Source organism: Sprattus sprattus, assembly GCF_963457725.1.
Source record: "Sprattus sprattus genome assembly, chromosome: 10".
Lineage (NCBI taxonomy): Eukaryota > Metazoa > Chordata > Actinopteri > Clupeiformes > Clupeidae > Sprattus > Sprattus sprattus.
This window is the reverse complement of record NC_137908.1, coordinates 28487096-28504235: the sequence shown is the minus strand read 5'-3', so window position 1 is coordinate 28504235 and position 17140 is coordinate 28487096. Positions and strand designations below refer to the sequence as shown.

At 40.9% G+C, this 17140-nt stretch overlaps 1 protein-coding gene across 1 annotated transcript in view; it reads left to right on the top strand.

Annotated features, from left to right (window-relative positions):
• Positions 1-13300: 13300 nt before the first annotated feature.
• The window catches only part of suclg2 (succinate-CoA ligase GDP-forming subunit beta), a gene marked incomplete at its 5' end in the record, with an annotated part of 96856 nt that continues 93016 nt past the window's right edge, over positions 13301-17140 (top strand). The window contains one exon of the mRNA XM_080845440.1: positions 13301-13384. Within this exon, the coding sequence (XP_080701566.1) occupies positions 13301-13384 (84 nt within the window). The remainder of the gene's footprint in view (positions 13385-17140) is intronic.

Genomic DNA, 17140 nt, shown 5'->3' with positions numbered 1-17140 from the left:
ACTTATGTGATCACATTAGGGTAAAAGCCCACACCATGATGGTGCATCCAGGTTTGGACACACCACGACTCCCACATGCATGGTCCTCGAAAGGCTTGCGGGATGAGCTCCATCGAAATTTTCTCAAAGCAAAGGTCGCAAAAGGGAGAGCGAGCATGGGGAAAGTCTCCAGTGAGACTGAGGTTCTGTGGTGCAGTGCATGGAAGTATGGAGTGAACTGTTGTGTGCTGTGTGCTGTGTGCTGTGTGCTGTGTGCTGTGTGCTGTGTGCTGTGTGCTGTGTGCTGTGTGCTGTGTGCTGTGTGTGCTGTGTGTGCTGTGTGTGCTGTGTGTGCTGTGTGTGCTGTGTGCTGTGTGCTGTGTGCTGTGTGCTGTGTGCTGTGTGCTGTGTGCTGTGTGCTGTGTGCGCGGCATGTCGCATGTATGCACTGCATGTACAGTGCTAGTGTTAGTGCTAGAAAGATAAAATGTGATGAACTTTTAAGTGATTGTTCTCCCCTCAGGCAATAGAGCACTTCCATTATGTGTAGGGGAGAGTCAGGTGAGGGGGACCGTGGGGGAATAGAGCCCTTCCATCAGGTGTAGGGGAGAGTCAGGTGAGGGGGACCGTGGGGGAATAGAGCCCTTCCATCAGGTGTAGGGGAGAGTCAGGTGAGGGGGACCATGGGGGAATAGAGCCCTTCCATCAGGTGTAGGGGAGAGTCAGGTGAGGGGGACCGTGGGGGAATAGAGCCCTTCCATCAGGTGTAGGGGAGAGTCAGGTGAGGGGGACCGTGGGGGAATAGAGCCCTTCCATCAGGTGTAGGGGAGAGTCAGGTGAGGGGGACCGTGGGGGAATAGAGCCCTTCCATCAGGTGTAGGGGAGAGTCAGGTGAGGGGGACCGTGGGGGAATAGAGCCCTTCCATCAGGTGTAGGGGAGAGTCAGGTGAGGAGATGAGGGGGACTGTGGGGAAGGAGTCTTGGGTGCTGCTTATTAAATCAGAGTTCTGTGAGTTTTGGTCCAATCAGCAAGCTTGAAAATAAAACGTAACAGTTTGTAACCTGTAATCTGTTTAGTCACATGGATTATAAACTTCATTTACAACCACACTTAGAAAATGAATGTGAATAAGTATGTATTTTATATGCATAATTACATACATACATATGTAGCAAATATAATGTAGGAGTCATCTGGTGATACTCTAATGTAGGAGTCATCTGGTGATACTCTAATGTAATTTGTATTCCTGCTTCCTGTTTTTCATTTTTTAATTTTTCCCCTTCTCTTTATAATTCTATTTTTTTCTTCACAGTCACCATGTGCTTTCTCTCAGAAGGTGAGACCACAGACGCTGTGCTGTGCCTTGACAGAATGTTCAGCATTAATTGATTTTGATAACACTTTATTTGGAAAGTCTACCTGCAGAGCGTGTATTTGTAACATTACAACAGTTTTTGAGTTGATATTCAACAATTTAGCTTTTTAGCTGCTTTGTCTGTAGATCTACCACAGATTAAAATGTAAATTAAAATTTCAAAATAAAGTGTGATTATATCATACAAATAAGTAACGTTAAAAGTTTGACATTTAATTACATGGGAATGGTGTTGGGTTAAGAAATTGTGAAAGGTTGCATCACATGTAAACAAAGACCTCAAAATGATGCCCTTGAACTGGAACCCAAACTGAGTGAGAATAATGAGGCCATTTGGAAAGACTCAGGCTGCTGGTGGGAATTGAATCATGTTTACCCTCGTGCAGAAAGCAGAAATCAAAATGAGACCAGTGAGCCTCTGTGTGATGACACTGAAGACTTTCCATGTGGACAGGTTACAGACAGAAAGGACACAAGACCCTTATTTAACTACCTTTGATTTGTTCTAGCCTTACAATCTTAATTTTGTACTTTAAAAAAAAAGTATTTATAATTGTCTACATTTGCCATTGTGATAAGGCAGGAACCTAAAATGACTGCTTTGAAATCAGGCCCAAACAACCATCTGAGATATGAGGACACTTGTGCTTCCCCACCACGCATTCTCTCCTAACATCCACTCAGGCAATAAGTCACATTTCCCACTTCGCCTTTTTTTCCATTTCTCTGCCAGCGCTCCTGAATTCATAATGGCCTGTGATTTACACCAGGGGCTGCTGACTTTCATATTCCTGTAATTTATGTTTCGCTAATCTTCACGAAGGATGCTCATCAAGTGCTCATACCTTGGCACGGTAGGTAAGAGCCCTATCGGTATGTAACCCTTGCACGACACAACAGGGATCCGTTCTCTCCGAAACGGGGGGTGGGGGGGGGTTAGGGTTGGGCGTGCGAAGACCTTGGCCTGTTTAGTGCCCTCTCCCCCCTGGCATCACTGTGCTGCAGGGGTTGGGGGGTAGATAGGACCCACCTTTGGGAGCACCCTGGAGCACCCTTGCCCTTCCCTTCCTGGCAGTCTCCTCTGTGTAGATGGTTCTCAGTGGGCTGTGTGGACTTGACTGCATGGGCCGCTGTTTTGGTGGACTCTCTTGTTTTCTCTCATGTAATTTGCACATCAGGGAGAAGTCTCCTGCTGTGATGAAAGGGAAATGATTCATAATTCATGTGGTTGTAAATGTGGGCACACGGGCTAATAGGCTATGTGGCATTATGTAATAAAATGGAGTGTAATGATATTTAAGCATATTTTATTGCCCATTATAGAAGCCAAGCCTCACTAATGAGATACAGACTTATTTCTACACACGGCTTGGCAAAGACTTTACACCCTCTTCTGGGGAGCGAAAATGATCTTGCTTTGGACCTCTTTAAAAACGGAGTGCTTAACGCTGACTTAAAGCAGTCCAGCTCTCCAGACAGGCAGAAGGGTGCTTTTGAATAGCCAGTGAACCTTGCGTTTCATTCAAAGATGGGATGTTGTGTTCAGTGTTAACAGACACAGATAGTCAGATACAGCCGACTCCTACCTGCCTCTGCCTGACTGGAGATATTTTATTTGATTAACGTTATGGATGAAACAACTTCACAATATCTTGCGAGAAAATTAAAGGAGACATCAGGGTAAATGTGAAACTGTGCGAGTCCAGGGGGCAAAAACACCTTCGCATCTGATGCCGCCAGAGGTAGAGTAATTAAATCCCCCCCCCCCCCCGCCCTCCCCCCCAACATCTCACCTCATGGCTCCACCCCCCAAGATGCAAGCAACCCTTTTGTGATTCTGCAGCAGTGTGCTGCTCTTGTCAGCTAGCCCATCTCCTTAGTGGAGGCACAAAGAGCATTATGCATGAGGCCCAGAAGGTCTTTGAGCGCGCTCAATGCTGTCACCCTGCTCCCTGATGCAATGTCACCAATCCATCTTTTACGGATCATATTCAATACATTTAACCCACATCAAAGTAAAGCAATTAACATGTAATAAGAAGGTGCAACAGCTGCCACTTCTGAATTTAACCTCTCTCAGGTAAACTTCTGTTATGTTCATGTTCAGGGTTATGATTCTTTTCAAACATCAAAGATGGACATTTAAAACCCATCCCTTTCTGCAAGAGGTTCCTGAGGAAAAAATGGAGAAAATTCATGAAGGGGACTTGAATAGGCTATTTTGAAAGTATAAGCTGGGTGCATTCTGCAGATATGTCAAGATGGAGAGAGAAAGGGCAGGAAGCACAGTGACACATAAATGGTGCTTTCATTCCAGCAGAGAATTCACTTAGATGGTTGTTCCTGATTAAAAAAATTGAAAAGAGGCTGCCCATGAGTGTGCACCATGGTAGTCTTTCACACAGACAGCTATTAATTTGTATCAACACGGAGAGCACACTGTGGACAAGCAGTCTGCACCGAATGCTAACGCATGTGGTGACCTGTACTTTATGTATTTATTAATGTGCTTATAAGGAATGGAATAAATGTCATTCAAGATGAGGATATGATGAAGACCGCACCAAATCACCATCACACTCACATAAAACAAATGCAACATGCAACACTGTAATGATTTAGCTCAAAAATAGCTTTACGATGTATGTCGTTTCGACAAAAACAACGAGACTGTCACTCAGGATTCAAGAGAGACAGAAAGGCAATAGTGAGAGTTCGGACAAGTATCGGTTTTGTGTCAAAAAGCCACTTGGAAGTTAGATGTCTTAATCTTCCAGCTATTGGCCCTCCAAACAGTTCCTTAATATTCTCTCCCATTCGCCAGCAACAGGGGGTTAATTATTTTCAGATCTCCTGAGGTTCCTTAACTGATGTTCGTATAAGATAGTCAAGGAGGTGCCATCACACAAGAAATGGGTTGCACCAAGCATTGTGGATGCAGATAGCAAATGACTATTCTTTTATTTGAACCACTGGGGATAAAAAAAACATTGTTGAAGTAACTAAGACCATACCAGAGAAGGCACTGATCCTCATGAAATTGCAGAAAATACAAAAAAACTATCCTTTTGTATTTTCATTGTGTCTGTGCTGGCTTGAAAAATAGAATGTTCTTTCTTCAAGAGCACCACAGAGGCTTCACTTGCCTTTGCTCCTTAAAGAAAAACAAACATTTACACTCTAATGTATTTCTCAGCAGTAAAATTCACTCTGAAAATCACATTCCATACCAGGCCCATTTTCTGCCGTTCCAGTGCACTCATGGTCACAGCAGTGGATGTCATGTGACTCTGTGCCTCCCAGCATGCATCCCGCCTCCCATCCAGAAACCAGTGGCGTTCAAAATTTCATGATTTATCACACCAATATCCCCCTAACCACCTTTCTATTTGCTCTGATACCTTTATTGACACCTCCCCAGATCCTATGGACTTGTGCGGCCCATGCATTTTTCATTTCTGCCCTGGGACAACACAGCTCGCATATAGTAATCATAATAATAAAGATTCCTCCTAGAGCATTTGCTCAACGGTTTTACATGGTGCCATTACCTTAAATGCTAACGCTTTGAGCAGAGCGGGGGTGGGGGGGGGGGGGGGGGTCTTCTCCACTTAATCTTTCAGCTCCATGTTAGAGGTGATTTTCCCCCTGGCACACTGAAAGACGACAGGATTCCAGCTACGGTCACGGAGGGTACTGTGAACAGGTTTATCATGACCACCCAACCCAACCAAACAAGCACTGGGAGATAAATAATGTTAAAAGTGTGACCCTCTCTGCCCCCTGGGTGGTGGCCTGGCAAGCCATGTAGGGGCATGAGAAGTGGCTTTTGCTGCATGAGGTGCAGCCTCACATGCACATTTAAGCAGCCCACCACACATTTCCCCTCTGTGTACTTGTCCATGGAGGGTGCAGAAGCGTACATCACACAGGCATGGTGTGGCAAAGCAGAGGGAATCTAAAAGGAAACTAAAAGGAGTCCTGCAGTCAAGAAATTCACTCCGAGAAGTTGCACAAGTACAAGAGACCATACCTTGTTCTCTCATCCACTGAAAGACATCTGAAAGATGCAGGGTGTTGATTTGAGGGTTGTTCAAGCAGCGAGTTCACCCACAATTTAATCTCCAATGAAATTAGCTGCAGCTTCTCTCTTAAACTTTTGCCTTCAACATTTGTGTGTGTGTGTGTGTGTGTGGTAGCACTCTCATTTCCCCAACATTTTATTGTACAGTGTTTTCCAAATTCCATTAAATTCCCTGTAAACACAACCGAAATGATTCAGCTGTGTTGAAGGCCAATAAGACTCAAATCTCCATCGTTGTGTATGCAGTATGATGGCATATGCAAAGTTTGTGATACCTCTATCAGGGGGTCTTAATAGTATCCTTTCTTCCATTTAAATTTTCCCTCTAGGCAGCAAGTTTGCTCTCTGTGCAACTAAGCTCTGGGATTCCCAGGTTGTTGACTCAGCAGTTAAGTGTATTAATTTCCCATCTGCTGAGTTATTTCATATTCCTCTGGATAGACAGCAACACCTTCTAGTGACTGCCTAATACCACACAAATCTGCCAGCAAACATATAATAAGATTGAACTTGAATCCATTGCTTTGATGTGGATAATGGTCTTTGTAACAAGGCCCACATGGCTCCCCTTGCGCGATGTACAATGTGATGATCACAGGCTGTCCGACATCCATGAAACAATGACTTGAAAACTGTCCATAAAATGTTTTATTTAAATTTTTTCGTCACTTATTGTGAAGTGAGTGAGTGCAGACCCAAGAACACTGAAACAAATCTACTCGCATTAAGCTGAAGCACTGGGAGATCTTTAACACGAGAGATAGGAAGGGCCGCCAATACTGAGCTTGTTGAAGGATAGACAGGCTTTGCCAGGGATACCCCTGGGCTGAGGGCTTGTTTTGTGAGTCAGTCTACAGGAAAAGGCAATAGGATTACGGCCCTGTCTTCCTCTGCACCATGCTTTGCTAGGGATGCTAGCTAATGAGACGGGTACCTCCTTGCTGTCAATGTTTCATTGACTTCTGAGGAAGGGGGTCTGAGGCTACAGGGTCCGGGCTATGGGCTCACGCTGGTGCCGGAGAAGCGAGGTTAAACAAGTTGATCAGAGGACGTGTCGAGGTCCAGACTCCTCCTGGCAAACCCACGCCCATGTGGTAAACCTTCACGGTCGATAGTCTAGCTTCCTACTGGGCTGAGAGCAAGACCACCACACCATCATGAAAGATCTGTCACTCCAGTGCTCTTGTTGCACATTGCCTGCTGAGGAGAAATTGACTGCAGGCTATAAAAAAGAAAATAAGAAAAAAAAAATCACTCTGCCTTTAACAAAACGTTGGTACTAGAGGATGGTATGTGGAGTTACAACAATAAGCAAAAAACTGTTTTGTTTCCCAGTGAGGGTATTCGAGAACCAGTGCTGAAAAAGAAAGTACTTACAGTGTCCCCACATCAAAGATAAAAGGCCGCCAGGTAGTTCGTTTCTGAAGGCTATTTAATGAGCTTGTAGAATAATAGCTGTTGCTCTTACACAGTCTTGGTGAGAGAAAGTTTGATGAGCCAGGAGATTAATAGTTCTGTCTAATGAGTTCTGTCCGCAGGTTTTATTTATTAATAATTTATACCTTTCTGTCATTAACCAGGACTCAGTCAGCTCAAATTTCAAGTAAAAGACCAATTTATAACAAAATGCAACTTTGTGAGTTTTCCATGACAACCATAAGAAAAACAGGTGTGACCTCTGGCATTCTGTTATTATTAAAACATCACTCTCCTGAAACATCTTCAATGGCTGCAATATTTTTCTTCTATTTATAGAGACTGACTTAACTAAGCGTACAGATGTTTATAGAGACTGACTTAACTAAGCGTACTGGTGAATGTTGCTATTATATTACTGCAAATGTGTGATCCAATGCCCAATTTCAAAAGGTAAAACAGAAGGTTGACGGATTGACATTCATCAGGCTGTCACTTCACTGCAGTTCCACCCTCCACTTTGCTCCAGCAGTAATCCAGAGATTACTGCATTTAATATGCTATTAACATTTTTCAATGTATACATTTATGATCCAGTGCATGTATAAGATATTGTAAAAAGACCACAACAAATATGACTGCTATTGTCTCTGTATGTCTCTGTTTTGCTATGAACAGTTAATGTCAAAAGGACAAATGTATTTACTCTTAAACCACAAGACAATTTAAGAGAAACACAACTGAGCATATGTTAGACAGGAAGATCAGAGGAGTAAAGGAGAACTACATTAACTGTCTAATGTCAGTGATCCATAACACTTCCTCCTCTGTCTTAGTTCCAGCTGCCTTTTGCTGACACTGATATTTTTGAAGCAAATCTCTCTCTCTCTCTCCCTCTCCATTTCACTCACACACACACACACACACACACACACACACACACACACACACACACACACACACACACTCTCTCTCTCTTCCTCTTTCTGTCATAATCTCCTCTTTTATGATCAATTTGCCCTCTCTGCCCTTTGAAGATGTCAGGGTAATGAGAGCTTTAGAGGATTGGTTGAGTGGGTTATTTACTTATTCAGTGGAGCTCTGTCGTGCCCCCTACACAGAGGACTGAGGCATGCCCGCATGTGTGCAAGGTCATAGGTGAGCAATGATGATACCGAGCCATATGTATTAGCTAATATCAAAAGCTTTAACTTGCAAATATATGTTCTTTTTGCTCCAGCTCCAACAATACACAGTACACCACAAAGCAGAAGTGCTCTACTAGCTCATCAATTGTAGGCTTCAAGGATAACACAACATTCTGTATCTAGCTATGTGTTGTCCACTTGCTCACCTAACCTAAAATAATAGGAAATGTATTTTTGGCCGAAAGAGCTTATTCAATCGGTCATGTATTGTTAGCTTTTCAAGCCTCCACAGTCTCTTCAACAGTCTCTTCCCAACATGTCATATGGGAAAGCTTCTAGTTAGGTCAGGCCACTCTATTTGATGAAGGAAATTCATCTTTTCATTGTATTTTACATCTTTTTAACTTTTGTTTGGTCTGCAGAAGAGAAGCAGAGGTTCTGCAAATATTTTGAGCAACCTTCTGTCAGAAAAAAGATAGGCTTTTCCTTCAAAAAAAATATTTTGGATTTCCTCACTAACATCCACACTGCTGAATTGGTATTGTGAACTGCCACTTGCCTCAAACAATAATTTCAAGGTTTTTCCATTTAGTCATACTGACACTCATTGAAGCATTCTATCACATTCAAAAGCATTAGTGGTCCTTGTTCACTTAGGGCACTTGTTGAAATTGAGTTGGGAGGCCTTTGCAACAATATGACCCAACAACTGAATATTAGGCCTACCTGTGTAGCCTATACCAGTGTTGGTTGTAAGAACACATTATAAAGCTTTAATAATAACTACTTACTAACTGAGATTGAGGTCATGCCGGGAAGTATCCAACTGAGGATTTAATGTATCGGCCGAGCGACAGCGGGGGTTGATACGCCAAACCCGGAATGAACAAATAAATGAACGGCCAAGGTTAGTAAGTTGTTTATTATATGGCATTTTTCTCCTTTCATTTTGTAACTGAAAATAAATAGTAATTGTAAATAGAATACATGTTGTTTTGTTGAGCTCTCAAGTCTTCTCACGACACAATGTACTTATAAATAGCTTTCCCGGGAATAGAGTAGAGTATTCAAACCTTACTTCTGATTAAGCAGCATCACTGGCAGATTTGCCTTGATAAATATAAGCATCTCAGCATTTTAGTCAACCTGCCATTAAAAAATGTTCGAATCCGAACCGAGCCCGACGTAATCAATTTCTCAACTGTTCATAGTACTAATGCCGCATTGACGTACGTTTTTTTAAAGAATATCCTGGCATTATTAAACTGGGGCATCAACAGTTAAATGCTCTCTCTCACAAACAAGCGCAGTTAAACGCACAAGCGTACACAATAAGGCCAAATAAGCATAGGCCTATTTCAATTAAATGATCCACATTGCGAGAACGTTTAGTAAAATGGTGCGGCTCCTTTAAAAGGAAGGACAACGGTGACGCATAATTTGGATGTAGCGACAAACATTAATGTGCTGTAAAAAGTTTTTAGTTGTTGAATACTTTTATATTTTTGAGGCTTGAAAACCTAGTTTTGTCTTTGACCCTGTAACAGTGTTAACCAGTATGTGAGTAACGTGAGTTTTACTAAAGCATAGCGTGTGTAGCTATTTCATCCCGTTTGTTAACCTTTCCTGCTGTCTGTATCTAACCAGCAGCAGACGTAAAGGAAAGGGATTTAACCCCGAAGTTAAAAACATATAATCTACTTCGGCCGTGGAGCATTTTACTCCCCTGCAATCTCCAACTACGTTCAGATACAGGCAGCAGGAAAGGTTAACAAACGGAATGAAATAGCTACACATTACACACGGCATGCTTTAATAAAACTCACGTTTTATGCTACATCAACGGAGGCACAACAGACAAGTCTTACCATTGAAGATCTTTTAGCACGCCGACGTTCGTTCTAAAACTATCTATATCCAACCATCGGGGTTTAATCCATGTAGTTGTGGAGAACGAGAGTTGCATCAATCATATTCCTTTAAAACTTAACACTTCCTACATTTGACATATCCAACAGCCTAATAAGAATCTGCATTGTCTACTTAGCAGAAATATCTCCATACAGTAGATTTCCCTTCGTTTAGTATAATTTTAAACTCTCCAAATGACAGTTTCTCTTTAACTTACTCCGTGATGCCATTTAATCTGCCTCCACGGGGAACTGCTTTGGAGCAGGCGTTGCAAATTGCAAACGTATTATCTTTCTCCGACACCACGGCGAAGCCATTTTGTCTCGACTTTCGATTTTGACTTTGACCTACCCGCCACCGACAACGGGGGCCAATGAAATTTCATAACATGGAGACACAGCCAATCACAAGCTTCTTTTTTTTAAAGAATCATTTTCTACCAGTAGCGGCCTGAAATGCCTGTCTCTAACGTTTTATTGAAACGTCTCTGATAGTAGTTCTCTCGCAGATTTTAAGTAATCTGATCGGATCGGTTTGATCGGCCGTTTTGAGAACTCCGATCGATAACGATAAGGGGGATATCTGCCGATTATGATCGGCGCCGATCAGATCGGAGCATCCCTAGTTTCAGGTGTTGTGTAGCAACCAATTACTTATTTATTTATGCGTTTATTTAAAAAGGGACAATGTACATTGATAAACATTTTCATGTAAATGCACCGGAATTAGCTAGGTTAGCTAGTTTTCATCCGTTGTCCTTTGGCAGGGCATGACATAAAGATATGTAAATTAAAAAAATAAAAAAATATATAAAAATTACATAATTAATAGTTACATTGATCGATAGAACATCAAGTTACAAGTTATAGAACACAACACGGCTCAGCTAAAATGGCTTTAATTCAAAGTGATTCAAACTATAGTTTCTGGTCTTCATCATCACTTTCAATAACGAATCTTCGCTTCTTCTGAATTTCCTCCTGGCAGTTTATGTTTTCATTTTCGTCTGGATAGTAAAACTCAGACTGATCGCTTGCGCTCATTTGGAAATTTTCGTCTGAGGGCAATACAGATCCGTATTGACCGGTGAGGAGGGCAATACGCGGGTGGCATGACTACGCATTAGCCAATCATGAGCTTGTACTGACGTTGCCATAGAATAATAGTTAATACTATGGACAGGAATGTATTCAAGCCCTCTTAAAATGTTGCATTTTTGTAGTATTTGAAATGTAGTACCAAGTGTAGTAGATGGAGATTGGACTAAAACATTTTACAATATATTTTTGAAGACTAGTCTTGCTTAACAGAGACTTACTACACTTCAAAGTCATAAAGTCATATAAGCTGTACCCCTTGAAGTGCTTCTGTTTGTCATCATGTACATGGAGCTCTATTGGACTTTGTTCATTTTTTTTTAATTGGTAGGCTATCAAGTCTTTTGTCTCAGTATTGTAGACATGCTTTAATTTACTGGGATTGTCCCACAACTGTAAGCCAATAAAGTTTTTCCCCCATAATTAAGTTAATGTCAACAGTCAGCTACTAATTATTTTTCTTTCACATTCCATGACAGATGAAAATCAAAGCTCAACTAGTGCGTATCTCTGTCAAACCAGACCGATGAGAGAAGGAGCAAGGATTAAGTGAAATGAGAAAATATTTTCTAAGTATGTTGTCTTGAATGATTTCTGGTTTATCGCAACCATAGCCTAAACATTTAGTTGTATAACTTTTACTGAGTTAAAATTTAAGTTAATATGGTTTGTATGTGGTGACTGTTTTAAAACAATTCTTAATGTAGTATCAACATTTATAACAGGACAGCGACATACACTATCATAATAATACGTTGAAATGTAGCCATAGCGATCATAAGGGTTCAAGCAGCTGTGCAAACTGCTCTAAGTAGCAAAAGGTTGAATGATTTGACTGAATTTTCAAATGGTTACGTGTGGATTAATGACAAAATACATTTAAAAGATAGACCAACCCATGTCAGGGGAACAGAGGAAAACATGTAGTGACATGGCTGAATTATTTGAAATTGAGTAGCTCCTATATTTTATTGTAATTGAGCCTACAAAATGTTTTGATTTTTGATTGGCTGTCGGTGGCCATTTTGTGAAGTCAAATGGAACTTTAGCGAGCCAATATTGAATCTTTGAAACTTGGTGTGCCTCCAAAGAATGTGGTAGTGATGCAATGTGTTTAAACCTATACATCACAAGATCACATTGGCTAGTGAGGCGGTTTTGCATGGAACATTATTCACAAGGTGACGTCACTCAACGAATAAGTCGTAATGAGCTAAGGCTAATGCAGCACCCAGAGGCCAGCTTGCCATAAGTAATTTAAACATTTCTGGCAAAATGGCTTTCGATTTTCGAGAATACAAAATTTCATGTGGATTGGTGAAGTCTAAGTAAACTATATTGTCAACCAAAAGTTGGTTAAAAAAAAGGAAGAACAAAAAAAACTATTACAAGCTATATGAGTGCCTATGTGAAGCAGCGGCCATAACTAGACATTGGGTGCCAAACATGATCGCTGCATGAGATAATGAAGCGAAAATACAAAATAAAAAAGAAATTGAAAAATATTATTAAAAGACAGCATATTAATATTACGTTGAATTACTTGGTAAAAACTGACACATTCATTGTGAATATTCTACTGTTTTAATTATCGAGCTATTGCCCAAAAAGTGCTTTGCACCTTACCCTCTTCAAAGGGTGCTAGCACGAATGGACACCCCCACCTAGAGACACAAACCTTTCATTCTGTATCAGCCATGTGGGCCAACAATCATGCCAAATTGCATGTGGATTAGTGCAGTGTAAGTATATGATCTCGTAGACCAAAAATCTGTGAAGAAAAGTAAAAAAAAAAAAACTTTGGCAACCACTGTATGACCGCCCTGAGGAGTTTTTTTTTTTTTTTTTTTTTTACAAATAGTCCACGGTTGCTATGAAGGCTACTTGCCTGCGTAGTAGCAACGAGGGGTTAGTTTCCTCTCCTAGATTCTCTCCCCCTGAAATTGAAATAGCTTTATTGGCATGACCGTTATACGGTGTTGCAAAGCAGGATGTAACAAGAAAACACACATACGCACTAATGTCACCACGAATTGCAACTGCAATTATAATACCTAGCTCTGTCGTCATTGTGTTATCGAAACCTGAGGTTCTGTATTTGAATCAGAATTTGAACTGTAAAGCTATGTCAGCCTGTATGTCTACTTGATAAAAAAAAGTTTAGCCAACCAGCACTACATGGACGTCATAGGTTACGCCCTCTTCAGTGAGCCCCCCTATCAGCGTTTAACATTTTTCCAGGATTGTACGCACGTGTGCCTTTTCTGTACACACTTCCGGCTCATCATGGCGGCATCCATGGCTTGTCAGGCTGTTGCAAAAGGTCTACGTGGAGCAAGTGCCAGTTGCTTGTTTCTTAACAAAAACAAGGTAATGCATAATTCCTTTCTATTCTCATTATAACTGCGGTTCCTACTCGAAAGTCTGCCTAGTCTTCCCAGAGTGTCACTTCAATGAATGCCATTGCAAGCTGTGCTATCAGCTGCTTCATCGGTTCATGTTAAAAGTTTGACCCATTGGAAAATTGAAGTTATGTTATACTATCACCTAAATCAGCGTCCTCCACGATAGGAAGAAAATAAAAAAGCTAATGCAAGAATGTTTTGCAGTGCGTATACTTGCAGGGTAGTTCGTTAGCAACCGAGCTATTATTTAGCTAACTAACTTGGGCAGCGTTTGCTAAGTTACACAGGCAACCTTAACTCGAGGTTACCAGTCAATGTCACATCAGCAGCGTCAAATAATAAACCATAAACTGCAGGACCAATGACGATGAGGAGAAAGGAAATGACCTTGAGAGAATCAAGCGACACTTCTGGCAACACTGAAGCTATAGCACAAAACTCCATCATGATTTACCTGTCCTTGCCCTCTCTTCTTCTAGCAACAGTGTGACAGTTAACTAGCCAAACTAAAGTTTGAGTGGTTTGGAGCGTTTTATAATGCAATTCAAGATGTGGAGCTTGTAACTGCTCACATCAACGCAAAGACACGATTTCCTGAACATAGTGTAGTATGACTATTCAATCTGGTGTACTCAGGTTCATCTTTTTTAGTAAGTGGATCTACGAGTCCATCGAATCTTGCACAGCAGCTTTTCTAAACTATTAAGTGGAGGCAGATAAGATATTATTAAAACATCACTGATAATATCGTATTTTACTGCAATGTTGTTAGAGACTCCTATGAAGAATGACAATTGCTGTGAGGAACAACGTGGGATTGATTGATTTATGGATAGGTTCATTGTCATTGATTGGTTTAGTCGTGAGTGAAATTGACAGTAAAACGTGTCAGATGCATCATTTTTAAATGACCACCCTCTTTGTATGTCCGATGTTCTTAGATTTTAGCTTGCTTTGCCTAACTTTGCATAGATCTTTGGACTGGACAACCTTTGCTCTGAGCTGACACACATTTATGTTGACTTGTAGTTGGTGACTGGGCTGTCAACCTTTGGCAACAGTGTAAAGGGTAACTGTGTTATCAGACTTTGAAATGTACTCTTGATAAGAGACATTGTGACATTATCAGTTTTGGTGTGGTTTGTTGCTCAGAACAAGTATGTTACTGTGTTTATTTAAGAGTCTTCTATAAATCGTTGATGATGAGAATAATTTTTAAGAATAATTTTTTCCATCTTCCTCACCAATGCATTCTACAGGTTAGATGGTATTTATTGTGCTGTGGATTTGTGATAAATGGTAATTTCAATGGCCATCATACTGCCAGTAGACGTCTGCCCTTTGATACCAATTTATGGTTAGGTTATTAGTCTGACAGTCTGAGATTAAGGATCTGTATATGGGTAAAGAATGGTAGGAGGTTGCATCAGACTAATCAGATATTTAGTTATCTAGTTAACTATTCTAAACTTAAACTCAAATTGACATGCAAGAACCACTATTTAGTCAAAGCGCAGTGTTGCAGATGTTTCTAGAACATAGAACAAGTTGTGTGTGTCCTGTTCTGCCATTTGTCCATTCTATTTTTTTGATTTGTAAGATGTTAAAGCCATAATTCTTGAAGGCACACTGGAGAGTAAAAACATAATTCTTCATGTTAAAGTAATAATTGTTTCAGTTTTTTCATGAAGGGACATGGCTTTTTTAAATACACTACACTTTGTAGTGACAGTAGCCTACAAATATGAAAATGATGACTGGATGTATCTGTGTGCAGTATTTAGTGAGTTGCTGGGTAGGTTCTGATTGAGTTCATTAAACAACAAAGTACCTCACAGCATTCTGTGTCAAGACCTTTGACTGATGCTAATGTTGTAAGTCAAATAAATTGACCATATCATTAACAATGTATCTTGGCACAGACACTCAAAGTCATTTTATGTATCAAAAACCAGTGCATGTAAAATATTTGATTTTGTTGAATTGATGATTATTGGTAGACTAGATTGGTAGCTAATTGTCCATCTACTGGCTACAGTAAACTTACTCAGTTGTGCTCATTCAATTTGTAAAATATTGGTAATGTTTATTGTAGAAAACTTTTCTTGTATTTGGGGATAGTGGTCAGGTGAAGCATTTTTTTTTAAATTACACTATTGATTGTAATTAGTGCCTTTATATAGATAGTCATTGAGTTCCTTAGGTGAGACCCCTAAACATTTCATCCAGGGCTTCACTGACTTTGCTGGATACTGAGTCATGGGGAAAGCAAATAACTGTCAACGGAACTGCGAGAAAAGGCAGTTGAACTTTATAAATCAGAAAGAGTAAGCAGATATAGAAAAAGATGAAAATGCCAATCAGCAGTGTTCAAACTCTGATAAAGAAGTGTAAAATGAAGTGTTCTGTTGATACCAAGCTAGTCAGGTAGGCCAACAGATTTAAGCCCTAACTGCCAGGGGGAAAAAATTGGATGCAAAAAGAAACCCACAAGCAACTTCTGAAATACAGGCTTCTCTAAAAACAAGTGCTGTGTTCAGTTACAAGATACACAATAATGGGCTACATAGTTGAGTTGCCACAAAAAAAGCCGTTACTGTGCCAACACCACAACAGCCCACTTACGGTATGCCAAACAGCACCTAAACGAGCTTCAAAACATCTGGAACAAAGTAATTTGGAGTGATGATATTAAAATTGAACTTTATGGTCATAATAAATAAATGCTGTGTTTGGAGAGGAGTCAACAAGGCTTATGGAGGTGGAATTCTGATGTTTCGTGGATCTGTAAACTACAGCGCCACAGGTCATTTAGTCAAAATTGATGGTAATGCAAATTGTTTAAGGGCAAATTGTTTAAGGGCAATTTGCATTCATCAGCCTGGAAGCTGTGCATGGGATGCACTTGGACTTTTTTAACATGACAATGATCCAAAACACAAAGCTAGGTCAACCCTTCAGTGGCTAAAGCACAAAAAAAGGTCACGGTTCTGGAATGGCCACCACAGTCTCTGTGTCATTGAGCCACTTTGGAGAGATCTCAAACATGCAGTTCATGTAATACATCCCAAGAACTCAGGGACATGGAGGCTTTTTGCCAAGAAGAAGGGGCAGCTTTACCACTTGACAGAATAAAGGGCCTCATTCACCACTATCACAAAAGTCTGCAAGCCATACTTTTTAAAGATTTATCTTTGGGCTTTTTGCCTTTAATTGGATAGGACAGTGAAGAGAGACAGGAGGCGAGCTGGAGAGAGATTGGGAGTGGGATCTGGAAATGACCATGAGTCAGACTCGAACCCTGGTCCCCGTGGGCGTTCAGGCCCATCCATGGTACAGGGCTACTGCTTGCGCCACAGCTTCCCCCTGCAAGCCATCATTGATGATAAAGGTGGCCTTACAATGTATTTCAAACTAAGGGAATTCAAACTCTTGATATGGTACACATCTTACAAATTCTTCAAGGCTATGTAAAACTGAAGGTATTTGTTTGAATCCTGAGGCTGTGTCATGCCAAGGAGGCATTTATGTGAAAGAGTAAGGTCACCCCTGTTAAACCCCTGTTTATGTCTGCATAATTAGGTTTAAGCTGTCATTTTGGCAGAGAAGACAGTGACAGTGAGCTGTCTACTGTAAACACTGTACAGGGGATCTTCTGAGGACCGGAATAGTCTTTGCTTGATGTCCATCCTTCCATGATGCGTTCACTGCTCTCTGAAGG